The sequence below is a fragment of the Asterias rubens genome, chromosome 16 (assembly GCF_902459465.1).
Source record: "Asterias rubens chromosome 16, eAstRub1.3, whole genome shotgun sequence".
NCBI classification, from domain to species: Eukaryota; Metazoa; Echinodermata; class Asteroidea; order Forcipulatida; family Asteriidae; genus Asterias; species Asterias rubens.
The window spans coordinates 4,644,449-4,671,760 of record NC_047077.1 but is presented as its reverse complement, the minus strand read 5'-3'; the positions used below and the strand labels follow the sequence as shown (position 1 = coordinate 4,671,760).

Genomic DNA, 27,312 nt, shown 5'->3' with positions numbered 1-27,312 from the left:
GCTTAAATGGTTTGTCCCAAAGCGCCATTTGCTTCTTTCTCTTTTTAGTTTTTTTTTTACAAACGCACGCCGAGTGTCCAACCTGTAGACAGAGTGGGTGAGATAATGTCTTTTTATTTTTAGCCTTCAAATAAACTGTAAATAATCGTGTATTAAGTTAATTTTTATAGAGCTAAATCATTATTGTTGTTTGTAGAAGTTATGCAGTATTTCAGGGATAAATTATCTTAAAATAAGGTAATGAGTTTTGTTTGACTTTGACTTTGGTAGGGGTCCCTTTTTTTATATTTTTTTTTATAATGAAGCCCTTTTTTGACAATGACTATCCCCGAGGGAAAAGTTTCCGTATGGCGCCACCACTTTTTCATTCGATATGAAATAATATAGTATCTAATTTACCTCAATGAGATATCCCTTTTTTTTAAAAAGGGTGAAAAAGTGGTGGCGCCATACGGAAAGTTATCCGATTAACACCCATTAAACCAACAAACCCAAAATAAGGTGCCAGACATTATCAGCAAATTATTAATTATGGCAGTTTTCCTGAAAGTTGTCTGCGAAATTTATCATTTTTTTGTTTAAAAATGTTGGTTGAAAAACACTGTTAAAACTTCTTAACTTTAGAATTGGAGTGCCGGGGCAAAAAATATTTATGTAAAATTATAAAAATGTGTAAAAAAAATTCCTGTAAATACTGTGCAGTCATCTTGTTTTTTTTGAGGAGACGAAGTTACCAAAATCTTCTTTGGGGGGCAACTTACCCTTGACCAGTTCGGGATCACTCAACATCTCATTGCGTCAAATGGTGCCGCACTAACTTACTTAGTGAGGTAAAATCATACTACTGCAGTAGAAGGTTTATTTAGTTGATTTTGAGAAACATTCAACAAATTCTTGTAGATTTTTTTTTTTGTGAGAAAATTAAACTTGGAGGGGTCAATAATGCTTTTTAGGTTCGCTTCACTTTTTTGTTTGCCTTTGCTGTTGTTTTGTGGTTTTGTCGCTGGGTTTTTGCGCTGCTATTGAAGACACTTGCATGACATTCACTAAAGAAAGGAAGTCCAAGACCAAGTCCATGCCAACACACCTCTGAAGTTTCGTTGCAATAAAGGGCACTCTACTGATTCAGAATAGATTCAACTGATCCTGAACTGGTCAAACGGGTAACGATACTTTTCTCAAAGTCTCTTCAAAAGAACCAATCCTTTTTCGTCAGTGAATACTTGGTGAGTTTTATGTCATGTTTTGATAGGTAAACTGATAAACTTTTTTGTTTAAGATATCAAAGAGATTGCAACAAAAAACAATGTGAATTCAAAAAGTGATCCAGAACTGGTCAAACGACTGTATAATCATTTGAAAAAGTGGTGGCACTGGCAGGATACAGAAACTTTTATGAATTAAAGGGACACGGGTCGGTCGAGTTGGTTGATGAAAAGCGCTTGACTGTAGTATAATGACTCCACAAAATGGCATGCCGTGTTAGATAGTTCACGACGTACAAGGAAAACCATGCAATTTCGAGGCATATTTGTGTGGATCATTATATTCTACTATTAAACCATCTATCTAACCATTGCATTTTATAACAAACAGTGTCAAGCACTTTTCATAGACCAACTCGCCCGATCCAAGGCAAAGTTGCCCTTTAAGTGAACGCTGCAAGCATGTTTTCTGTTTAGTATTGAGTTGAGTTGAGACTGAGAGGGAGGATTGGGTTCCTGTTGATGTCGACTAAAAATGTAGTCAGGATGCCTTGCGAGCAGAGTAAAAAGCCGACTTCTGGGTACCAGTCGCCGTGGTTTGTGTACGTCGTGAAGTATTTTTTCGGAATTTTTTGCCCGTTCACTGGACAATTTTGTCAGAGCGCTACATTTTTTGAACGGGCGCATTTGTTTTTTTGAGAAATTTAGACGAGCGCAGCGCCCGGACAAAACTGTTCGTGTTGAGCCCTGCCTTTAAGACAACAAATTGTGTGACGATAAAAAAATATATAAAAAATACGACCATCATCATTCAAAATAAACTTTTTCAGAGAAAGTAACCCCTTCTTTTGAAACAGTGACTTGTGAGCAAAGTCTGAGGGTTATGTATTGTGTCCTACATCACCCGGTTATGTGTAATGTGTCCTACATCACAACTTTACTCTTTCTTTTTCAGACATAGTAAGCTGTAATATCATAAAGCACCATGGACAGTGACGATGAGAATGATCGCCGTCGGAGAGATAAGTTCCGACGTGAGAGGAATGATTACAGCGATCGCAGAGACAGGGACACACGGAGAAGGGAAGACTGGAGTGATCGGTAAGTAGCCATTGCAGCGCTGGAGTCCAGGAGAGAAACCAACAAGACTGCAGCTGGGCTTGTTGCTCAAAAATATCTACAGTCCTTGGTTGGATTTCACAAAGAGTTAAAGACTAGTCTTATCTCAAGTTAGGACGAGTTTACTTGTCCTAACTAAGGACTAGCCATAAGTTTTTAATATCTCCCTCCTAGGACTAGTGCTACAATAGGACTAGTCCTAAATCTTTGTGAAATCGATCCCTGGAACTTCATCATTGAAAGGCCATTTTCATTTTTTCAAGTCAATGGGAAAGTTTTGAAGGGACACCAAGGCCAAAACTGCGTGTAATTCCAGGCCTGAATCTGTTGAAGTTAAGTCGACTCTAGTCACCCACCCAAATTTGCTGTAGTTCTGATTTTAACTTGTGCCCTGTGTAATGCATGAGCTGCCATCTGTCATGACAATGTAAAAACTTGGCTATGTTTCGATAAATTGTAATTTCAGTCAGCCAAGGCCTGAAATTTCATCTTTGAGATTCTGTTTTGCTTAGGGCAATTCCATTGAATTGAAATGCTTCAGTAGAAATTTACAATTTCTTCATAGGGTACCCTTTGCCAAAGAGAAAATGCCTTGATGCCCTTGACCTTTCAAAAACGAAGCATACAGCACTGTTCCAACATGTCCAATGTCATTTCAGGCCTGTTTGGCCAGAATCTACAAGTGCCTGGCTAAAACGCAGGTTAACCTTTGCGTAGGTAGATATCATCACCTGTTGTTTAAAGTCTTCTGATTTCTTGTTTTAGGAGGCGACGAGACAACCGCGACCCGAGGGACTGGAACCGCAGGGACTACCAGGACCGAGGCAGACGTGACAGGTACAGCCCACCTCCAAGGGACATGAGCCCACCCTCCAAACGTATGAGGAGAGACTGGTAAGAATACTTTCAATGACCTCAATCAGGGCTCGAATTTGGGGAAAAAATCCACAAGACCGCAGGGCTTGTTGCTCAGAATTTTTACTGGACCGGAAGATTTTTTACAAGACCAAAATTTTATTAGAAAAAAAAAAAGTTAACACGATAGAACAGCAGGCCTTTTTCATCCCTTAGGAGGCTTTTTTTTTGCTGTGAAACCCAATCAATAAAGTTCCATATACCTACTTCACGTCATTCTCGCCGCCTCAAAAAAAAAAATTCTGATTTGACAGGCAAATCACCAACAAAACACTGCAATGTGCAGCATTCATAAAAAGATCGTCATAAAAAGATTGACCAAAAATTTGACAGCAGTAGTCAGAAGCTCATCACTGTTGGTAGCCATACTTAGCAAGACGTTTGGCAACAAGACCTTACTTTTAATCCATGCAACACAGGGATGTGTGGTATTGCAACCAGACTTAATGCAAATTCAACACTCCTTTGTAAGGTATCAGACTTTACACATGGTCAGTGGTAAACAAACATCTCTGTACTAAGGTGTGCCGCCGCGCCGGGTACCAACACATCACTCCCTCGTCCCAGCTCGCTCACTCCCCGGGTGCATAAACATAAATGGTTTGAGACTAGATGTACAAGTATCTAGTGGGCATGAGTAAACTAAATGGAAAACATGTATGCAGCCTGATGCACGTGAAAAAAGGACGGATTGACGTTCCGCAGGCGTGCTCAGAACACTAATTTGACGACAAGTAAAACAAAAACTTTTATTTTAAATGAGATTGAAATACATTTAATGAAAGATAATATATTTCATATAATTATTTGTAAAAGTAACTATATTAGTATGCATAAAAAAAAACACAAGAGCGCCGGATTTGTTTGGCATAAAGTTTACTGGGCCGAAGCTAAAATCACTGGCCTCGGGCCTGCGGTCCAGCGTGAAATTCGAGCCCTGCTCAAGGGTCGAGGGTCGTGTGTCGTTGCTGATGAGAATAACCTATATACCCAGTTCAGGTGATGTTATGTGTCACAGATTGTAAATTTGACAAGGCTGGTAACCGGACATGTTTGGTAATTACTCAAAATATATATTCACATAAAAACTTGGTAACGTGCAATGGAGAGCTATTGATATAATATAAAACATTAGGAGAAACAACTCCCTCTGAAGTAACAGCGTTTTTGAGAAAAAGGTATTTCCTCACTAAAATACTAAAGGACTTCAGCTGAAGCGTTTTATTTCTACCTGAAATCACACAAATTTTTACAACAATTGTGTTTTTTCCCCCAATTTTCTTGCATCTCCGATGACCAATTGAGCCCAAATTTTCACATGCTTGTTATTTTATGCATATGTTGGGATGCACCAAGTGAGAATACACTGGTCTTTGACAATTACCAAACGTGTCCAGTGCCTTTAAGCATCTCTTTGAGATTGAGCCCTACATACAGTGCCAGGCCTCAAATAGTCTTGGTTCAAGACTCTCCTGGATTTGTCACAACAGGGCGCGCTATCACCCCCAACGCGCTATCAACCACGAACCACTATCACCCGAGAACCGCTATCACAGGAGAGTCTTGGCACATTCGTTAAATTTCACCCCAAAATTGGGGGGAAACATAATGCGCGCGCGTACGTTTCCCGCAGAGCCCGCCCCTTCAGTTTGGGGGGAGATTTAACGAATGTGCCAAGACTCTGCTGTGATAGCGGTCCGTGGTTGATAGCGGTTCGTGGTTGATAGCGTGTTGAGGGTCATAGCGCGCCCTTTTGTGACAAATCCAGTCTTGAACCAAAACTAGGCCTCAAATAGAACACAAGTATGTGAATGAAAGCGGACCATACCCAATAACTTGTTTTTGTTTTCAGGGATTCCGGTAGTGGTGGCTACAACAACAACTACAACAACATGCAGTACAGTGGTGGTGGTGGGGGTGGCGGAGGAGGAGGTGGTGGGAACCAGGGGGGATACAACGGTCCCCAGCAGAGCCACGGAAACTGGGGGAGCGGTGGAGGAATGCAACACATGCAGCAAGGACCTCACCATGGCAACCAAGGACAAAGGTAATCTACCACTTGTGTCCGTTTCAATCCTGTAAAACTGTAAGGACTGTGTGCAATAGACCGATCCATTAAGCTCCGCCCATTGCGTATTGACCAATCACAACGCAACAAAGGTCCCATGCATGCGCGTATCTTGGCGCGCGTGGCAGAGTTGTGCAGAAAGGCATTGGAGAGCCCCACGTGTTCTTGCTCACACGTGCGTCGTGGGCGGAGCCTACTGGATCGGTCTATTGGGGGGTTGGTAAAACCTGTTCTTTTGAAAACCACCATAACTTTTTTTATTTTTTTTTATTATATCTCTTGCCCTGTCATAGGTCTGTTTTTGTTTTGCTTTTGTTCTTGTGTTGCCCTCCCCTTGTTAGGGCGCTCTGTTCTTTGTATAGCGCCTTATAATCGCTTTGTATTATTATTTATTATTAGTTGTAGTTGGCCTAGAATTACATGAAGCCACGGATGCCTCGGCCTCTGTTGCCCCTGGTCTTGGCATTGGTATCTTTTCAAAGGTCTCCCATAGTTTTTAAGATTTTACAGTGCAAGTGCCTTTTGCAAAAAGAAAATGGCCTTGCCCTCTAAAAAATGAATAGAGAGTTTAATGTGGTGTGTCTTACAAACCCCATTGTGAAGTAACAACAAAATGTGCAATCAATTAGCAACATTTGGAGCAAATTGCGTATTGCAAGACTGTGAGATACAAACTTTTTTCAAATTTCAGTTACAAAGTTTTTGTAATGACATAATAACTAGTAGCCAATCATGTATTACATATTCAACCCTCCTTCTGTCTGACTATTTGTTGTTAATCCACTGGTGTTTTGAAAAACTTTGCCTGCCTGTGTAAGATGAATGTAAGAATTTACAGTAAATGTGCACACAGTCTAGTTATGTGTACAGTTCTGCCACCATACAAAACTCATGAATTCGTATGGTTTTAACTGGTTAATCAACTTGCTGGAAAATGTTACCCAAGAGTGGGAAAGTTGATTTAAAGATTTTTTTTAATGAGATATTTCCCAACTCACACGGCCGGATGGCCACTTCAAGGTCAGGGCTACACTTATTAACTCATTTGGGCTATCAACCCAGATCAACGGGCACCAGAGACACATTGCCACCTACTCCTTGGGCTGAAACAGGGTTACCCCCCTTAGGATATAAGGATATAAGATGATTGTGTTTTCTTCTTTTTGTGTTCTTACAGGGGTGGCCAAGATCACGACCACAGCCGTGGCCCCCACGGGCCCCACATCATGAGCTTCAAGCAATTCCTTGCCTCTCAAGACGACATGATCGACGATACCGAAGCGGTGCGTAAGTACAACGAGTACAAGGTGGAGTTCAAACGCACCCAGCTCAGTGAGTTCTTCCTGGCGCACAAGGAGGAAGAGTGGTACGTGATTGGTCTAGGCCAGTTGAAATAATGCAAAAAGTCTCCTAAAAGCCAACTGATTGGCTGGTTTGATGTAAATTGAAAGATAGTTTGAAATGTCTAAAACTTCTACAAACTGACAAAATACTCATACAAATGAGTATGGTTGTGTTTTTTTGTTTTTTTAATTATGAAAATATTTTGTTGACAGGTTAATGTTGTGCTTTGTTTTTAGATGCTTAACTTTGGTCTTTGCTCATGTGAGGCGAGTAAAAAAAAATTGAGCAGCCATCTTGAAAGAGAAATCGTTGCCTGGTTGTATTTGTTTACAAATTGTTTTCATTGATTCAAATAGTTTGTCCCATTTAAAAACACCATGATTTTTCACAAACCTGTATACACAGGGTTGGTAAGGCTGATGACATAATCGCAGACAGTGTTCATGTTTTGTGTGATCAACCATGAAATTGCAAACCTGTGAAGATTTGAGCTTAATCAGTTGTGTGAGTCACAAGAAAATAGTTGAAAAGTGTGCACAGTTTGAAGTGTTAACAAAAAAAGATTGTAACAACCCAAATCAGCTGTTGTACATTTTTCAGGTATGCAGGTATAGTTTACCTGAATATGACTTCACTTTAGAGGGAAATATTTCACCAAAAGTAGTTCTCGTTTAATCTTCATTATCAGTAAGCTTTCAGACTAAAACTGAGTGTAACATGTTTCTAGCCTAGCTTCCTTGATGGCTCTCCAAAAGTTAAGTCAATGGAGGAAGTTTATTTGTCTGATAGGTAAAAGAAGTTTCCTCTCCAGTTTTTATTTGTATCTGTGCTACTAACCCAAAACCTATTTCTCTACAGCAGAGCCTCGTCAAGAAACACTCGTCCAGGATCATTTAACTACTCGCGATTTAACTAGTATAGGGCCACTGCGCAAAAATGCAGTGAGATAGCTAGGGTCAAACTGAGTTACCAGCAACAATTTAGTTACTAGGTTCGCGTGTTCTTTCCCTGTTAAACTAAACAATAAATGCCACGACTGCAAGAAACACCACCTCGGAAACCCCGCCTGCTCCTTCTCCCACGATTGTTCCCTCCCCTCCTCGGTTTAAAAAAAACGAGGGGGGCGGTGTGGATGTAAAACGGATGACGTATTGCCATGACAAGGATGGCGTTAATAGGATTTCCCCCAAAAAACACAAGAGGGTTGTTGTTCCGTCTCGTGAGTTAAGATTGCCGGCGGAATATTAACGGTAAACAGGTAGGGTTGAGAACATCAGTGGTGGTGGTAAGGTTTACCATAACTAGCACCTTATTATACAAGATCCAAAGTTCACACACAATGTACCACTCTATGTTTTCCCCCGTAAGAAAAAAAACCCACAAAACGTATGCATGCTTTGATGTTGACACAATGGTTTTGTTGTGATTTCTGCAGTTTGTACACCTTTTATTTAAAAGTTGAAGGTGGATTTGGCACAGGTTATTTTTTCTTGGGATGAACCAAATTTTAAACAAATTTTTTCAAAAATTAAACAAATCTATTTAACAAAATGGATTTGATTTTTTCTGTAATTTTGGAAAATTTACAGGCTCTTGTAAATCACGTACATCACAAACTCTACACTAACTCTGAGTTAAAATTTTGAACCGTTGAAACAAAACTGAAGAAACAGAAATTCTTATACAATTATTGACACCCATGTGCATAAATCACACTTTCATAAACAAATGTGTATGGTTTTGGGTTAAAATACTATTGGAAAATATTTTACTATACCCCCCAAAAAGTATTTGAGAGTGACTGTGGTGTCATTGTTTGTGCTCACGTTATTATATGTGTAGCCCAGTAAGCAATTTTGAGCTGTTAACAATGTGTGTGGGCTAGATCCTTCCAAGACATTTGAACAAACAAACAAACAAATATTTCCTGCCTTTTGTTCATTTTGTCCACAAGTTGCCAATAGTTTGACTGAAACTTGAAGTTATTTCATATCTGAAGTTCACAAGATCGAAAGTCAGTCTATCACCAGTGTCAGGTCAGGGGTGGATTTCACAAAGAGTTAAGACTAGTCTTATCTCGAGTTAGGACGAGTACTTGGGAAAGTTTTTTTTATTAAATCCTAGAACTAGTACCAAGTTGCGACTATCTTGTTGAAATTGATCCAAGGTCATTTTCAAATTTTCTCTCAAAGTTGAAATTTTTTATTTGAGGACGCCACTAGTCATTAAGGCTCATTCCGACAGCTGCAACCGAAATAAGCCCAATTTGATGTGCACAAAATCCCTGCCAAAAGAAAAAAATTTAATGTTTTTTTCCACCAACAAGCTAGCATTGAATCTGATAAAACTATCACAGATAGCAAGATATACTTTTTTTGTTAATCACAAACAAGAGGATTGGAATAATTTCACATTTCCGAATAAAATAAATAACATTGACTCATAAATTATTCACAACTTCACTGGACAAAATGTCAAAAGTGCTATTCATGGCATGATTTTATTTTTTAAAACCAACACCACTTCGCCGTTCTACTTCTCATCTATTTTTTGTTCGGGCAAATTGCTCGCCCCCTTCTCCTCTTGATAGGTTCCGCTCCAAGTATTACCCTGATGAGGCAGAGAAGGGCAAAGCAGATGGACTGAGGGCCGTCAAGAAGCGCCTTCTTGTCTTCCTGGAGCTCTATGAGGAGAACTGGCTGGATAAAGTCAGACTCCAGCAGGATAAAACAGATCAGATTAGCCGGGTGTTAGATGCTGGTAAGGTTGCTAACAGCTCAGCCAGGGCCCAATTTTTGTATGCAGCTTTTAAGCACACATACTAGCTAAGCGCAACAAAATTGTGCTTACCAGAATATGGTTGAAATGTATAGTTAAAAGGAAAACTAAATTATGATCCCTGGCTGCACATGCAGTAAAACGATCAAAGATGTTGATAAGGAGACCACCATCAAAGAGCTCAATAACTCAGTTAAAAGAGCACAAGCACTTTAATCCCAAGGTCGTTGGTTCACATCCCGCTCTATTCAATGTTTCTATGTTAAACCCCATTAAATCATTAAGATTTACCCAGTCAGTTTCTTTCCCTTGTAGGTTAATATTCTAACATGAAAACTAAAAACAGAGTACTAATGTTTTTAATGTTGGAATGGTTTTTTACACGCAGCCGTTATTAAGATGGAAGGCGGCTCAGCACTGGACCTTAAGGCCCTGGATCAGGTGATCTTGTCTCCACGGCGACGGATGACATCAGAGAGCCAGCACCCTCAGCAGAGTCCGAGGGGGAGTCCAAGAGGAAAGGCGGAGGCCAAGAAAGAAGAGTAAGAACAAAAATTCTTTTCATATTTTTCGTGGTGTCATTTTCTATAAAAATGTTTGTAGAACTAGTTTCCAAAACTGTTTGTTTGTTTACTTCACTCTACTTATCTGTAGAGCAAATGCTACAATTGAATTGTTCCCTATCATGGCAGGCAATTAGCTAAGAGTTTTGCACATAATAGCGCCCTCTTGTTTGCCTGTCCACTACACCCTGTGACATGTGCACTACCTTACTGCCTCTTTTTTCTCTAAGCAGGGACAGGTAAAGCACATGTGAATTTACTAAAGGTCGGGTCATAGATTGGTAATTACTCCAAAAAATAAATGACCATAAAAATGTACTCGATGTTGATAGAATGAACTTTTTTGAGAAGAGATTCCCTTTGAATTAATTTGGTTTGGATAATACCAACAACAAAAAAATTTAAATCAGAGAAAGGATTTATACATAAATAGTTTATTAGAATTCTGAGGATTGGTGTCCGTTCATGAATGCTTTTGCCAGAGATGCATTTGCTACCCACTTTTAACCTCACCAAGTGTGGATGGAGTCAATGTTCTTGGGCCTTACTTGAGAAAGATACAGAAAGGTTGATCATAAAAGTGCTAGAATTAACGGTGAACAAATTTGAGGGAGATGTCAAATATAATTTCTGGTTTCACTTTCTTCAGGTCCAAGGAGGAAAAGACCAGTGAGAAAGTGTCCGCTTCCGAAGCCGACAAGAAAGCAGAAGAGGAGGAAAGCAAACTGGACGACTCTGGAGAGGTGAGTAAACAAGTCTGGGTTCTGTAGATCTTTCTTATGTTCTGATTGGAGTAATGACCCTACAAAAGGGGACCAGACCATTTGAATAGCACAGGCCAATGCCCCAATTTCATTGAGATGCTTAAGCTGCAATTGTTGCTTAGCACACTTCTGCTAAATCAGGAAAAGTAGTGAGTATTCAGTGCTGACACATATAGGTGTAAGGGTAAAACCAAAGTTAATATTCTTTATCCCCGATGCAAATTTAACATCTATTAAATCGTTGCGGTACCCACTGGTATACCTAAGGATTCAAACTGCCTGTAGCTACCGGGCAATCTCGGTGGTCTAGTTGGTATGACACTGCTCTAGTATTGCAAGGGTCGTGGGTTCTAATCCCATCTGATTTATATGTCTGTTGCTTTTGTCACAGAAATCAGAAAGTACCGAGTATACAGTGCCTGCTTGTAAGGGTGAAATTAATTATTTGGAATTGTTTTTCAGATCGTTTCCCCGAAGGAGGATGATGAGCCCAAGTCGCAGCCAGATGAGTCTAAGACCCCGCCCAATGGAGAGGACAAACCTAAGGTAGGAACTACTTGTGGTTTAGAGACCATGGCGGACACAAGCAACTTGTACTGAAATTGTCTTGATATGGAACTTTCCACTTGTACAATAGAATGGGAAATTTACAGTTGCTAGGGGACTTCTGAGATTAAAATCAGTCTGCCTTCATAAATTAATTTGGGTTTCTGTGAAACGAGATCCTGGTCTGTTATCTTTTTTTTTTGCATTTACACAATACAAATTTATATGTTATAATTTTCCAGAAAGTCTAACACTTCAACAGTGTTCTTTTTCGTTAAAATTGTTGGCAATGTTGTTTTTTAAAGAGTTTAAATTTTTGCTTAATCACAGATTACTTTGTTTAACCATGTAGTGCGCATTTTAGGCAACATGGCGATTGCTGGCTTATTACTGGAGTTGATTTTACAACATTATTACACTTACAAACTAGCTGTATTGCTTTCTCATGACTTTTAATCTTTTGTCATCACAGAAGGGTTCGCAGGATAAGAGAGGGAAAAAGCGCAAGCGTCATCGCGACAGCGACTACGAGAATGACAGCGGTAGCAGCAGCGGGAGCAGTAGCAGCGGGCTTGAGTCAGACTCAGATGCTGAGCCAGTACCCCCAGGTGAGTAACGACTGAGCAGACCCCCCTTCTCCTTTACCAATTCCCCTTGATTGTCTTGTTAGAACTACCTACAAAGTGCAGACTTGAGAATGGAAGAGGTCTTCATAAGGTAGTAATTAGTAATATGTATTTTCATTGCTTACAAACCTCAGTGAAGGGAATTTGTATACAGATTTATAGATTTTAAACCCCTACCAACTGTGTCAAATTGTTGCAGTACCCGCTGCTAAAATAAAGGATTCATTAGTAATATGTATTTTCATTGCTTACAAACCTCAGTGAAGGGAATTTGTATACAGATTTATAGATTTTAAACCCCTACCAACTGTGTCAAATTGTTGCAGTACCCGCTGCTAAAATAAAGGATTCATTAGTAATATGTATTTTCATTGCTTACAAACCTCAGTGAAGGGAATTTGTATACAGATTTATAGATTTTAAACCCCTACCAACTGTGTCAAATTGTTGCAGTACCCGCTGCTAAAATAAAGGATACAAACTGTCCAATGCTACTGGGCAACCTCTGTGGTCAAGTTTGTAAGACACTGCACTATAGATTGGCAAAGGTCGAGAGTTCGAATCCCACCCGAGTAATATGCCTGTGGTTTGTTTCCAGATAACGCAGGAAAGTACTGAGTAAACAGTGCTTTTATACACTTATCGGTGTAAGGGTAAAACCAATTGCTATTAATTTTGCTTTATCGCATCTCAAAATGGTTTTCCTATGAACTGACTATTTATTTTGTCTTCGTGATGGGTTTAAGGACTTGATGATGACGTCATGCCAAGCGATAAATTGGAGGAGGCTAAAGAGACAGAGAAGGCCAAGAAAGAGGCAGCGGAGGAAGATGACGGTGAGCTGAAGGACGGAGACAAGGAGGGTGAGGAAGAGAACGAGCTGGTGCCGAGACCGCTCCACAAGACCTACTCGCTCTTTATCAGGAACGTCTCACCGACGATCACCAAGCAAGAAATCATATCGGTAAGTTTGTCAACCCTATCACCAGACTTCTTTAACCACTGTTCCAGCCGTATTCTGAAATTATTATCATGATTAATAACAATAAAAAAATATATATATGAATTTATAAAGTGCACAATCTAAAACGCATTAAGCAGGGCGATTTGGCATTAGATGAAAAAAGATGTACACTTTTTAAACATTGTGAAAACTCATTGCTAAGAAATTAGAAACAGCATACTTGTGTAAAGAGGAGTGTCTTCAGTTCCGTCTTGAAAGGCTCCCGAGAGATACAGTGTTCTGGATGGAAGTTTGTTTCAGAGAACAGTGCCAATGTGTAGTCACAGTAACGAACTGTCATGGACTTGGGAACTACTAGGATGGGTGAAGAGCCATATCAACGTTAATAGTTGCCCTGCTTTATATTGAGCAAGTCCTTGATGTTTTCAGGTGCTAAAGGCCATGAAGTGACTTGTATATGAAAGTCAAGATATTTAAAACAATTCTCTGTCAGACTTAAGTCAGTGGAGATCAGGGGTTGGGCTGTCATACTTTCTGTCCTTTGAAGCCATTGGACCCTTTCGGAACAGAATTTTTTTTTTTTAAGTTCACAGATTTACAAATAACTTACAAGGTTTACAGAAGGTAAGGGTGAAAGAATTCTCTTGAAATATTATTCCATGAAATGTCTTACTTTTGAGAAAACATTAAAACAATTATCAATTCTCGATATCGAGATTTCGGATTTATTTTAAACACATGTCATGACACAACGTGCGGAAACAAGGGTGGGTTTTCCCGTTATTTTCTCCCGACTCCGATGACCGATTAAGCCTAGATTTTCAAAGGGTTGTTATTCTATATAGAAGTTGTGATACACAAAGTGTGGGCCTTAGACAATACTGTTAACCGAAAGTGTCCAATGGCTTTAATTGATATATATAATTACAGTATTAACCAAGTCATTTATGAAAGTCAACCCTTTGTGTTTTCAACCTTATCGTTCTATACAATGTTACTTTTTTCAAAACATCTTCAGCTTTGTAAGCGATACCCCGGTTTCATGCGTGTGGCCCTTGCTGAACCCCAACCGGAGAGGAACTTCCAGCGTCATGGCTGGGTGACCTTTGACCGCAGCGTCAACATTAAGGAGATCTGCTGGAACATCAGTAGTATACGGGTAAGAAGACAAATGTCAAGCTGGTTTTTGTTTTTTTCCACTGGATTATCTTTTGTTTCCAGTGAGTTGACTAAGCCTGGGTGACACGTGAGATTAGTGTCAAAGTCGCGACTTGTGATTGCTTAATCAAGTCACGACTGCCGTTATTCAACTACTGAATTAATTGTGTCGCCACGGCTTCTACAAAAATAGTCGCGACTTTCTCCTTGGTGAACCAAACATGTAGGTGACAAGGCAAGAAGTTAAACTCAAAGAAGGACGGATAAACAGAGTTTAATCCTGAAGTGAAAAAAGTCAACCATTTCTTATTTACTCAAATTGTCTTTGCCCCTTGCTTAATAGCTGAGAGAGTGTGAGCTGAGCCCGGTCGTGAACCGCGACCTCGCCAACCGCATTCGCAGTGTGAGCGGCATCACTGCCCACAAGAAGATCGTCCGCTCCGACCTGAAGCTTGCCGCCCGTCTCATCCAGCAGCTTGACGAGGACCTCCGCCTCTGGCACCACGAGGACGAGGTTGCCTTCGCCAAGGAGGCCGCGGAGAAAAAGATACGAGAGGAGAAGCGCAAGGAGGAGGAGAAGAAGAAGAAGGAGGAGGAGAAACTGAACGAGGACGAAGGAGAGAAGAAGGAAGATGGACAGGATGAGCCAGAGAAGGAGGTGGAGGAGGAGAAAGAACCAGAACGGGTAAGTAATTATAATAATTATAACTAGTTCTAGCACAAAAGATTGCCTAGCACAGAAATATATCGCTTAGCAGAAACATGTTTTCAGCCAAAATTACATTAGGTTTTCATTGTTGTGGCTGGTGCCCCACTCAATTTTTGCTTAGCAAATAAATTTGTCAAGCAGTATTTTCTGCTTTAGAACAGCTTTATGAAATTGGGCCCTGTAAACCATTGAATACAATACCTTTGAATCTCAGATCATCATCCCCACCAAGTACCAGTCCAATCCGATCTTAGAGAACATCACTGACTACCTGGTTGAGGAGGTGAGTGCTGAGGAAGATGCCTTGATGGGAGCTAAGCCTGAAGAAGAAGGGGAGGAGACTAGCGGAGAAGTTATGTTCATCAGGGATGAAGAACTCAATAAGGTATGTTGTTGGTACCAGTGTTGCCTCCTTTCATGTAGGTTGTATGAGTGATGACCTTTTTGTAGCCTTTTTTTTTTAAATTCAATTTATTGTAGTTCTATTTAGGACCAAGCTGGAGAGGAGAGCTTCGAGACAGGAACTTTGTATCTCTATTAGGCAATCTTTCGGGCTCCAACTGTTTCTTTTCTTTCCTGTATTTAAATTGCTCATTGCTGCATTTGAAATGTTTTAAAGGCACTGTACACGTTTGGTAATCGTCAAAGACCAGTGTTCTCACTCGATGTATCTCAACATATGCATAAAATAACAAACCTGTGAAAACTTGGGCTCAATCGGTTATCGAAGTTGCGAGAAAATGATGAAAGAAAAAACACCCTTGTTGGCAGACTTGTGTGCTTTCAGATAGGAATAAAAGACTTCTAGCTAGATGTCTTTTATTATTTTAGTTAGAAATTGCCTCTTTCTCACAAACTACATTACTTCAGAGGGAGTCATTTCTCACAATAATACTACCAACAGCTCCTCAATGCTTGTTACTAAGTCAGTTTTTAAGTTTATATTTTGTTTTGAGTAATTACCAAAGGTGTACCTTCCCTTCAACCTAATTAATAAGCATTATTGTAGTTTTTATCTACTCGAGAAATGAACTAGATATACAAATCAATTTGTTGTGGCCCATTTAAGGGGACTGTGGCTGGACATTGGATCTTTAATGCTTAGTGCTTTTCGTCATGGAGAATTTTTTTTAAAACTCGGACGTGATGTTAAAAAAAACACCTGAACTTTACAGGCATGATATTCTTCCTACTTTAGTCTGATTTCCGATTTTTTTTTTTGAACCCTAATCAAAATAATTGTGATTACATGTAAATAGCCCGAAAAGTCTATTAAAAACCTCAAAACCCACTTTTTCAGTCGGCCTCGTCATTAATCCTTTGTTGTTTTGTTTATCTTTCTTTCTTTGCATTGTTCTTGTTTTATTTATTGTTCAGCGCTTTGATCTACATTAAAGGCGCTATATAAATACCTATATTATTATTATTATTATTATTATTATTATTATTATTACTATTATTACTATTATTAAAATCTTCACCATACTATGTACAGGTAGGCCAGCCCTTGTACTGGATAAAATTGTCCTACTTTTTTTCCCAAGGACCCAAAATCATGCTTGGCTTTGGTCATCCGGTATTGTAATTTATTTTTAAAATCTATTTTGTGCGTCTGGATTCTCAGGTCCTTGATCGGTTGATAGTGTACCTGCGCATTGTTCACTCTGTGGATTACTACAACGCTAGCCAGTACCACATTGAAGAGGAGATGCCCAATAGGTGTGGTATCATCCACAGCCGAGGGCACACCCCACCGAGCCGGATCACCCACAAGGACTGTAAGTGTTAACCTCGGGATATAATACGTTCGTGGCGAGGCATACACCAGGGATGTGATTTCTCTGTTTGTTAACCGAAAATCCCCTCCCCCCCCCAAAAAAAAAAAAAGAAAAAGAAAACAAAAAAAAAGTTTATATTATGTATAATTAAAATCAAATTATTAAATATGAAAATAAAAACATATAGAATACCCCAGATTGCAGAGTAGGACTTTAATAAAATCCCTGAAGCAGGCTGCTGACTGGATGTGCTAGGTATTGAGGTTCCAACCATCCCCCCCCCCCCTCCCCTCGCCATTCAAACTTTTTGGCTTACTGTGGAACTTTCTCCAGAAGACGATCAGAGCATACTAATCGAAACATCGAGTTGAAACCAATGGTTTTTTTCAGAACCACCCCCCCCCCCCCCCCCAACTCATTAGAGATAGTCATTACATGGTGTTACCGCAAACCTTTCCATATCGTATTTCCACCATGCAAAGTTTCAAATCCTACTTAACTTTCCTTAGGTTACTCCTGCACTGAAGGGTTTTCAAATTTACTGCACTACTTTTAATTATAGTACAGTAGTCAAGTTGTGTTTTAAGAAAACAGAGGGTCATTAGAGACAGTTTATGGTAATGGAGGAAAATGTGTATGTCACTTTTTGAATTCAAGTGTCATGATGAGGAGTTGAACCCTTTCTGAAGACTCGGCCATCAGAAGTTGAGTCCGTTAACAATCTTCCTGTTAAGTGGGTATTGATGTTTCTATAGACGATGTGACCTATGTTTACATTCAAACTGCCCTCTGTTGAATAAACACTGTATACGTCATGTTTCGCCGTTCAAAAAGACACATAGTCATGGTAAGATTGCGTGCACTTTCTAGCTGGCTGCCGAAACACAACAGTTTTGCCCGGCGGTATGTGCGCGAATCATGATATGGTTTTCGTGTGATGTCAGAGGTCACATCGTCTATACGTTTACAGATTATTTTCTTTGTGTTTCCATAGTGACCAATTGGCAGACAACGTTTGAGGCCAAGTTGTCCAGTCTTCTGAACGCTGCGTCTGATATTCCGGATGAGGAGCTCACCAAACTTGGCAAGAAAGACCAAGAAGCATATCCTTTCTCAAAACAACAAAGTGTCACTTCTCACTGCTTTTGTTACCCAAATTGTTTTGGGCCCGAGTTTTGGAGATGCAAACTTCAGTTAGTGTCTGTTTGGGAATGCCGCGGCAAGAGATGTGGTTGGTACTGTCGATTAACTTGGATGGTTTCAACGTTCTTGATGAAAGTAATACCGTGACACTGAATTCAGTTGAAACTTTCGCATTTGACTTAATCTGTTTTGATCATTTTGCCAAAAAAATATTTAATGGCCTGACGTTTTGACCCTAGCAGAGTCTTTCTCGAAGGCTGAATGACAACACAACCAAAACTGGTTCATGTTTGTTGTGTTGTCATTTACATGTAACTTTCGAGAAAGACTCTGCTAGGGTCAAAACGTCAGGCCATTTACTTTGGTTTTAATTTATACCATTGGTCCTTTTTGTTGGTAAGCAGTTTGCAACAACAGCTAATTCCAGTTTGAAAATGTTTCCTATATGTTGGCATATATTAACAACAAAAAACAACTAAAGACATTGGACACTATTGGTAATTGTCAAATACCAGTCTTCTCACTTGGTGTATCTCAACATATGAATAAAATAACAAACCTGTGAAAATTTGAGCTCAATTGGACGTCGAAGTTGCGAGAAAATAATGAAAGAAAAAAACACGAAGTTGTGTGCTTTAAAATGCTTGATTACGAAACCTCAAATTCTAATTCTTTCTCGAAGACTACGTAACTTTGGAGGAAGCTGTTTCTCACAATGGTTTATACTATCAACAGCTCCCCATTACTCATTACCAAGTAAGGTTTTATGCTAAAAATTATTTTGAGTAATTACTGATAGTGTCCACTGCCTTTAAAACTCTACCTTTAAAATTTCTCAACAGGCAAGCATCCTGTTTTTGTTTTTTCCTTAACTGTTCCTTCCTGCACTGAGGTAGAGAAGTTTGTTCGAGCCAACACCCAGGAGATGGGCAAGGACAAGTGGCTGTGCCCCCTCAGCGGCAAAAAGTTTAGAGGGCCAGAGTTTGTCCGCAAGCACATCTTCAACAAGCACTGCGATAAAGTAGACGATGTGAAGAAAGAGGTATGCAAATCTCTTTGTTGATATTGGGGGGAATGGGAAGGATTGCTTCAAAAAAAAAATTGGGAAGAGTGCAGATTTTTTTCACTGAACTCTGGAAAGTACCGAGTATACAGTGCTGAATACACAATAGTGTAAGGGTTTAGCTGTGTACAAATCCTGCCTGCAGGAAGTCCAGGCTTGGCTCTTTTGTTAAAATCCATAAAAATTTGTTTGGCAGGTTGCTTTCTTCAACAACTACCTGAAGGACGCCAACCGCCCCGCACTGCCCGACCCGCAGGCCCCTAATAAGCCCTCCGGTGGCGGGGATAGACACAACCAGGGCGACATGCACGCAAGTGGTGGCAGCGGTGGGATGGGTTTCCAACAACAGCAGCAGCAACCGCAGCAGTTTGGCAATCAGATGATGGGCTTTGGCGGGCAACAGCAGCAGCAACAGCAGCAAGGGGGGAACAACTTTGGGAACCGCGGTCCTGGGATGTTCAATCAAGGTAAGGAAAGGTGTTACTTTTGCCCAAAATGTTCCGGCAGGAATCTGACATTTTTTAAAATCCTGTATACCAAAACTAAAGCAAATTGCTCATTAGGGATTGTTGCATTGTGTGTGTTGTGTTGTATGGAATGCAAGTATGATAAAATATAATCTAATTTATGTATCGTAGAGAGCGGTTATAGCGCCGGTACAATTATGTTGGAATGACAAACATGTGTGGCTTTAAAATGCTAATACAAACAATGCAAATAATGCTATATTTCCATATTTGTTTTCTTCAGTTGGCCTTTAATGATGAATCTTGACCTATTTTACGAGTCAAAACTAGTTCTACTATTTCCACCGCTAATGCATGTTTAATTGTCTACGTTATTTCAATGCTCAAAGTTTCCCATTTGATGTAGCCCTTTACTGTCATATTTGTGTTCATACACTAAATGTACCAGTACTACCTACAGGTACTACATACAGGTACTTAGCGTACCAGTACTACATGTATGTATCTGTACAGTTTTGACATGTGGTGGTACAACAAATAAAGGTAGTACCTGTAGAGGTAACGCATGCACAATTACTACATGTACTAGTGTACAAGTACAGGTACTACAACAAGTACAGGTACTACAACAAGTACAGGTACTACAACATGTACAGGTACTACAACATGTACAGGTACTACAACATGTACAGGTACTACAACATGTACAGGTACTACAACATGTACAGGTACTACAACATGTACAGGTACTACAACATGTACAGGTACTACAACATGTACAGGTACTACAACATGTACAGGTACTACAACATGTACAGGTACTACAACATGTACCCAACTGTTCAAAATTACCTTTATTCTTGCCTTGCTGTTTGTTCTTTTTCTGTGCAAAACTTTGGTAACCCTTTCTCTTTGGTAAATGTGTCATACCTGATACAGCATACCTGTCATACCTGTCAACCATTACAAACAGAATCACTCTGGTTTGATCAGGAGTCATCCTTATTTATAATTGAAAACAAATACCAACAAACCATAATGAAAAAAAACATCTTGAGTTCTAAAAACGGTTTCTGCCCTTTCACTGGCGATGGTTTAACTAAAGAGGGCGCTTTTACCTCCACCATAGCCACCATAGACCTTATCGCAAATACCAATGCGCAAGCGCAGACTGTTGAATGAGGTGCATTGTGGGATATATATGGATCAAATTTGGATACCAGCAAGACCACAATGCACCTAATTCCAAGCTTTACGTGCGCGCCCCGGTATTTGCGAAAAGGTCCATTGTGTTTTCCACTATCATACAAGTGTAAATGCACGTTCAAGGCGAGATAGCAAGAGAATCCTGCAAAGCTGTTGTAGACATTTCCCCGCAGACTATTATGCAACTGTTCAAGGAAAAATTGCGCTTTTCGCGTAGTCTGTCTTTGCAACTTGTGGATCGCAGGAGCTGGAGGGAAGGACCCCGCTATGTCCTTTTTTGGCGCTGCTGCTTAGCTGATCATAGTGCTACCGCTTCGCTGACCATAGTGCTACCGCCTTGCTGACCATAGTGCTTCCAACTTATGAAGTTCCCATTTCTGACCTTTCAATGTTGGCAGGTATGATAATAATAGCCATTATTTCTTGTTGTGTTTCACCCTTTACTTTGGTGACTGGTCTTTCCTTAATGTATTTTTGATGATGTACATTTGTGTGACCTTTAACCCTACCAGTGACTCGGGCCAATTCAACTGTGCATTTCTCCGGACTGCGTGTTATAAAACACTTAAGAATTGGTCACGTGATATTATTGTCGGGATCCCGACAAAAACTAATTTTGAGCACTTTATTTCACTGCTTCTAATAATAGGCGAACTTTTTCGAGCAATGGCTCCAATGAAAGCTTGTAACTTTCTCGACCCCCATCAAAATACCTATTGAATTTTAAATCTAAATTTTTGGTTAAATCGGCCAAAAATCTGACATAGCATCTTTAACATGTTTGATGATGACATTATTTATTTGAATTGCTACATCTATTTTCCAGTTGTATTTCTTTTGATTAGCAAATTTACTTGTACTTTTATTCGTTGATTCATTTTGTTGTTTTATACACATTAATTGTTTTGTGAATGTATTGATGATATTTTGTTTTGTTTTATCATTTGTTAATATTTATTTTCCCTGTGTAAAACATTTTTAAAACTTGCCCATTATATTATTGGTAAAACTATTTGCACAAAAATTTAACTGCTTTTGCTTTTAGTCTAGTTTTTATTGTACTAGCGTCTTGAGCACCTTGTTTGGTATGGGTGCCTTATCAAACTTTGATATAATATATATATTTTTTTTTTCCCAGCGCTTTCAACAAAATTATATTGGAAACTGTGCCGTATAAATGAATAAATTATTATCGTTATTGTTAGAGCTGACATGGTCTAAATGTAAATGTTTGATTGTATTTTAGGTCAGCAGTTTGGACATCAGCAGCAGCAGCAGCCGCAGACGTCATTCCAGAGGGGTGCCTACAGCGGAGGGGGCTTCAACAGACAACGCAGCAGGTAACATTCAACATCCTGACCATCTGCTGTTCAATATGGTGTCAAAGACCAGTCTTCTCACTTGGTGTATCTCAACATATGCACAAAATAACAAACCTGTGAATATTTGAACTCAATTGGTCGTTGAAATTGCGAGATAATAATGAAAGAAAAAAAAACACCCTTTTCACACAAAGTTGTGTTTTTCAAATGCTTGATTTCGGCACCTCAAAATCTAATTCTGAGGTCTTGAAATCAATTTTTTTGAAAAATTACTTTTTTCTCAAAAACTATGGGGTGGGGTTCAGTGGTTATAGTTTGAAAAGGCAAGTTCTTTTCCCTGGATACAACAAATGGGAATAGAGTAGTGTGAAAAAGGGCTTAAGTCATCCACTGCTCTTCCTGAAATTGTCTTCTTTTTTTTCAATAGGGAAATATTGTGCTTGAATTTACCGTGTATTTGAAATAATTACCAGGTGTTACTTCCAGAAAATCATTGAGACATTTCCACCTTTTGACTTGCAGATTCACCAAACGAGGGGACCAACAGTCGACAAGAAAGTGAGTTCCATTCCTTTGTTATGTGCCTCCAGGTCTGATACTTCACGGAGGAAACGAAAGCGATTGCCTCAATGCCCCCTGGCCATTGCCTTGGTGCCCTTTAAATGCTCATACAGTAGAAGTTTACACTTTCATCATAGGGTGCCCTTTACCAAGGATAAAATGCCTTGGTGCCCTTGCCCTTTTAAAAATCGAAGCATATAGGCCTGTGCCTCCCCGCTCTGAATCCTTGCCCCCAGTGCAGCCATTGTGTTGTAGAATGATATGGGAGACATCGATGTTTACAATGTCATATCATGTGGTGAATGCATCCACTGTACAAAATTTAACCCTCCTATAGACCGTATTGAATAACCCTTTTTTTTGCTTTGAAAGTCGCCATCTTGTAGGGCGAACCGTATACGCGTCCAAATGTGTACAACAATGAAGCACTCATCACGCAGCATTCACGGTTTTATTTCAACAGCACATACGCACGCACACTCGCAAGCACACTCGCACAGACGCCATGTTGTAGGTCAGATATACAGTCTGTTGTCTGACAGCTCATTGTTATCCATTGTGGGTTTGGAATGCCTACATGTATGATATCAAGTGGTGAATGCATTAACAGCACACAATCAACCCTCTCCTATTACATGAAAAGGTTTGCGGTGACACCATGTAATGACTCATTACGTGTCATTACATGGTCGTTACATGGTGTTACTGCAAACCTCGTATTTCCACGATGCAAAGTTTCAAATACACCTTGCACTCCTATTGTCGGTTCATTAAATGTCATCTTCTGTGGTTTTGAGTGATTGATAGGATGTGCTGTAACCAGCCTACCTATGGTTTATGACACCATGTGGTGAATGCATCCACAGTACACACAGTCCTACTGTCTGACCCATGATAATGGGGGATGGGGGTTGGTCATGGGTTCAAATCCCACCTGAGCTGCCTAGGGTTATTTGTTCTACATGACTTGGGGGGGGGGGGGGGGGAGAATTGCGCATACTGTGCTTCTCACACATTGGTGTAAAAATAAAACCAATATTCATAACGATAAAGTAGTCATCATTACTCTCCAGCATCCTTCCGCTCAATAATGTTAATAAACCCCCAGCTAGAGCGCAGACTGCGCAACTGAGAGCAAACATTGAATGTGCCCCTCTCCCCTTCCCCCACCCCCACCACTCTTGCGCTCAATGTTGTAACCGTAGGTAGAGTGCAGAATGCGTAATGGAAGCCAACATTGAAATAGGCTCCCCTGCTTACCGCCGAATTCTGCGCTTATGATCACAATTCCCCGCTTACGTGCAAGCGGCAAATATATGCGCTAGCCTTGTAAGCGTAGAATGCCTAGTAACGTGGATAGCGCACGTGCAAAGGCTAAAATTTACCGCTAACCCATGAAATGTGCTTGCAATAAGCACAGAATTCTCCGCTTCCGTAAGCGCCGATTTTTTTTTCTTACGGTAAGCAGAGCCATGAAATAGGCCCTGCTGTTGCATCTGTACCAGATTGGCTCTAGATTTGGCAACGGCCATTGGTCCGAGTAATATGCCCATGGAATTTTTTTTTTTCGCAGATCTTGTGAAAGTACTGACTTTACAGTTCTCACTCACACCGGTGTAAGGGTTAAACCAAGAAATGATTTTTATGCAATAATTTAACATCCAAAAATAAGCATCAAAGGCCTCAACATTTTCTTCCGTTATGTCTGTACACTTTAAGCTTTGGGAAGGGCTGCTCCTGAAAAAATGTGTTTTTGCGCTCATGAAAATGTTGATAATCGTTAAACAAAAAATATCCAGTTTGAGATTTGTCTTTTAAAAACATTTATGTACATGTACATGGTATGAACAATTTCTCTTTAAGCAGAAAAAGGACAATAAAGATTTTTCAGTCCAGTGCATGCGCCATCCATTAACCAATCCCCCACATATTATAATACTAACCAAACCATGAACATAACAATGTCCAAATTGCTTTTATTACACCTCATTGCTCTCATGCAATTTGCCCTTTATGTTGACATTTCGCAAGAACACTTGTAGATGAGGGATGGGTTGTAAATTACCGGCCTTTTGTTCGGCCTAACAATGTTTTCAATAAAAAATTAATGGGTGTCTGTCTTTTTGATTGCCGATTCATTTCGTTAAATTTTCTTTTATTTATTTATTATTTCTTCTTCTTTGGGTAAATCGTCCACGGAAAGTCCTAAGGTGATCATAATTTGTTGCCAGGGACATCATGTTTTTAATTGAATGTTGATTTATCGACACGCCGCCACAGGGCGAGCGATTTGTTAATTGTCGACCTGTCAGTATTGTAAATGTAAGGCCATTAAAAAAAATTGTTTGGGTCCTGCCTTTTTGAAAAAAGGAAAGGATGGCTCTTTTTTTTTAATGGCCACCTGACAAATTTTCAAAGACAACTGCAGACCCTGTATTCTTCGTTTTTGAAAGGGCAAGGGCACCAAGGCATTTTCTCCTTGGTAAAGGGCACCCTATGAGGAAATTGTACATTTCTACTGGAGCATTTCAAATGCACCAAGACGATGACCAAGGGGCATGGAGACAATCATATTGCCTTTGCCCTGCCTATGTGAAGTATCAGGCCTGCAAACCGGCTGGGCTCTTTAAAAAAAAAACTAAAAAAAAATATCTGTCTCTTTTTTTGTGTCGTTTAAAAAAAAGGGGGGAAAAGGGAGGCGGCCTCTAAAAAGTAATCGGGCGACAAAGCTTAACATGTTTAAATTTTTTATTTGGCCTAAATATATTGCTGCTGGGTAATGGAGTTATTATTTTACTTGTAGGCCTAATACAACACATTTAATGACAGTAATTCATCGTTGTATGGTATTAATCGAGCACAGTTGGTTGATTTTGCCAATTTTAGGTGAAATGAGCTAATCGTTGTAGATAAAATTAATTCCTTGTGGAGATGAGCAGAATATACTGCTAGAAATGTCATGACAACACTCCCACAAAAGACATTTAATGTACATGGTTGTACCCGCAAGTTAGCTATTCATTTATAAGTAGGATTTGAAACTTTGCATGGTGGAAATGTGAAATATATAAAGGTTTGCGATAACAATATGTAATGACTATCTCTAATGAGTTGGGGTGGTTCTGAAAAGAACAACTCAACATCTCGATCAGTATGCATGCTCTCTTATGGAAAAACAAGAAGAATAAAAAAAGACGATCAGAGCATACTGATCAAAATGTAGATTTGAAACCATCGGTTCTTTTCAGAACAACCCCAACTCATTTGAGATAGTCATTACATGGTGTTACCGCAAACCTTTCTATATTGATTTAGGTTATTTCTTCAAACTAATTCCTGTTTTAAATATACATTTGGTGTTTGGAACTGTTCAATTGGTTTAAAGACCGTGGACACTATTGGTTGTTGTCAAAGACCAGTCTTCCTTCTCATTTTACTTGGTGTATCTAAAAATGTGCATAAAATAACAAATCTATGAAAATTTGAGCTCAATTGGTCGTCGAAGTTGCGAGATATGAATGACGTAAAAAACACACTTGTCACACAAAGTTGTGTGCTTTCAGATGCTTGATTTTGAGACCCCAAATTCTAAACTTGAGGTCTCGAAATCAAATTCGTGGAAAATGTCTTCGTACTCAAAAACTACGTCACTTCAGAGGGAACCGTTTCTCACAATGTTTTATACAATCATGTACTACCAACCTCTCCCCATTACTCGTTACCAAGTAAGGTTTTATGCTACACAATTGTTTTGAGTAGTTACCAAAAGTGTCCACTGCCTTTAATCCTCTGTAAATGGGGTGTTTATTACTCATAAAGCTTTACATTATTGAAATTAGCTGTAGGCTACTTCCTAACCAAAAGTTGTTATTGCCATTATCTTTGAGAACGATGACCAGGGGTATCCCTTTCTGTTTATGTTTAATGTAATTAGTCTGTACATACAAAAATATTTATTCATAAATTTTGTTCATTTCTTTTTTTGTGTGTTTTTAGGGATCCAAGGCACATTGTGAACTATCGTGACCTGGATGCACCAAATGATGACGATTTCTTCTAAGAATCTTCTTGGCTTTTCAAAGTGGGTTTGGTCGGGGGAGGGAGGGTGGGGCAGGGAGGGTGGGGAGGGGTCATTTACTAGAGAGATAAAATACTTAGATTTGTGTGATATTATAGAGGTAGAACAATGATATTTCTGAGCTCCATAGCCCATATCAGGAATGAGATTGTTCAGACTCTTGGCTGATTCAGACTTTTTATGTCGGCCTGGTGAAGAAAAAAAGACAATATTTTTGTTCCACAAATTAAGAATTCCTGCTCATTGGTCTACTTCTCTGGTGCTTTGGATACTGTTTCCAAAAGCTCCTTGGAATCTATAACCCTGGGGGTTACCAAACAGTAGAAATGGCATCATTTCAACAAACCTTTGAATTTGTATCAAAGTTTCAGACTTTTTCGTTAGTAATGACTCTCACCCCTGGTTAGAACAATGATATTTCTCAGCTCCATATCCCATATGCATGTCCCTTTTTGTGCTGCAAGAGGCAAGATTAGCACACCGAAGATTCACTGTGAAATCCGAGGCCATTGTAACTTGACCCACCAAAAAACAAAAAACAAATATCTGTAAGTTTTTAAAACAGAGATAAAGCATTACTGAGTTGATGTATGAAAAGAGCTTTTTTAATGATACTAGACACTTGGGGTGTATATATTAATGGGATAAACTGAAGCTTTTAAAAAGTCATAAGTTGTTGCTTCATACTTGGGGGGGGGGGGTCCAAATTCTTTAAGCAAATTATGGTCGTGTAGAGATCATTACTATTCAAGTCAAAGGGATGGTACACGTTTGGTTATTACTCAAAACAAATGTTAACTGAAAAACTTACTTGGTAATGAGCATGTGAGAGCTGTTGGTAGTATAAAACATTGTGGGAAACGACTCTCTCTGAAGTAATGCAGTTTTTGAGAAAGAGGGAATTTCTCACTATAATCATAAAAGACTTCTTGCTT

The 27,312-nt window shown here is 39.5% G+C and overlaps 1 protein-coding gene across 3 annotated transcripts; it reads left to right on the top strand.

Annotated features, from left to right (window-relative positions):
* Window positions 1-54: 54 nt before the first annotated feature.
* Window positions 55-26,390, top strand: LOC117300798 (serrate RNA effector molecule homolog A-like). 3 transcript variants are annotated; one of them, XM_033784607.1, is made up of 21 exons: window positions 55-97; window positions 2,161-2,306; window positions 3,090-3,218; window positions 5,092-5,286; window positions 6,485-6,673; window positions 9,242-9,411; window positions 9,818-9,971; window positions 10,642-10,735; window positions 11,219-11,302; window positions 11,775-11,910; window positions 12,675-12,892; window positions 13,911-14,051; window positions 14,394-14,735; window positions 14,974-15,144; window positions 16,384-16,537; window positions 17,532-17,640; window positions 18,569-18,722; window positions 18,940-19,210; window positions 21,663-21,756; window positions 22,261-22,296; window positions 26,296-26,390. In XM_033784607.1, the coding sequence occupies exons 2-21, from the start codon at window positions 2,191-2,193 to the stop codon at window positions 26,357-26,359; spliced, it is 3,021 nt and encodes a 1,006-aa protein (XP_033640498.1). In that variant the 5' UTR covers window positions 55-97; window positions 2,161-2,190; the 3' UTR covers window positions 26,360-26,390. The 3 variants fall into 3 exon arrangements, with proteins under 3 accessions (XP_033640498.1, XP_033640499.1, XP_033640500.1); XM_033784608.1 differs by having other exon boundaries at window positions 68-93; XM_033784609.1 differs by lacking the exon at window positions 55-97 and adding an exon at window positions 1,112-1,226.
* The last annotated feature ends 922 nt before the right edge of the window (window positions 26,391-27,312 follow it).

Excerpts from the sequence above, each read along its gene's own strand:
- LOC117300798 (XM_033784607.1), top strand. The coding sequence starts at position 2,191 with ATGGACAGTGACGATGAGAATGATCGCCGTCGGAGAGATAAGTTCCGA. Across the intron at positions 16,538-17,531 it reads CCGGATCACCCACAAGGACT|TGACCAATTGGCAGACAACG; the intron begins GTAAGTGTTAAC and ends GTGTTTCCATAG. Across the intron at positions 17,641-18,568 it reads GGCAAGAAAGACCAAGAAGC|TGAGGTAGAGAAGTTTGTTC; the intron begins ATATCCTTTCTC and ends TCCTTCCTGCAC.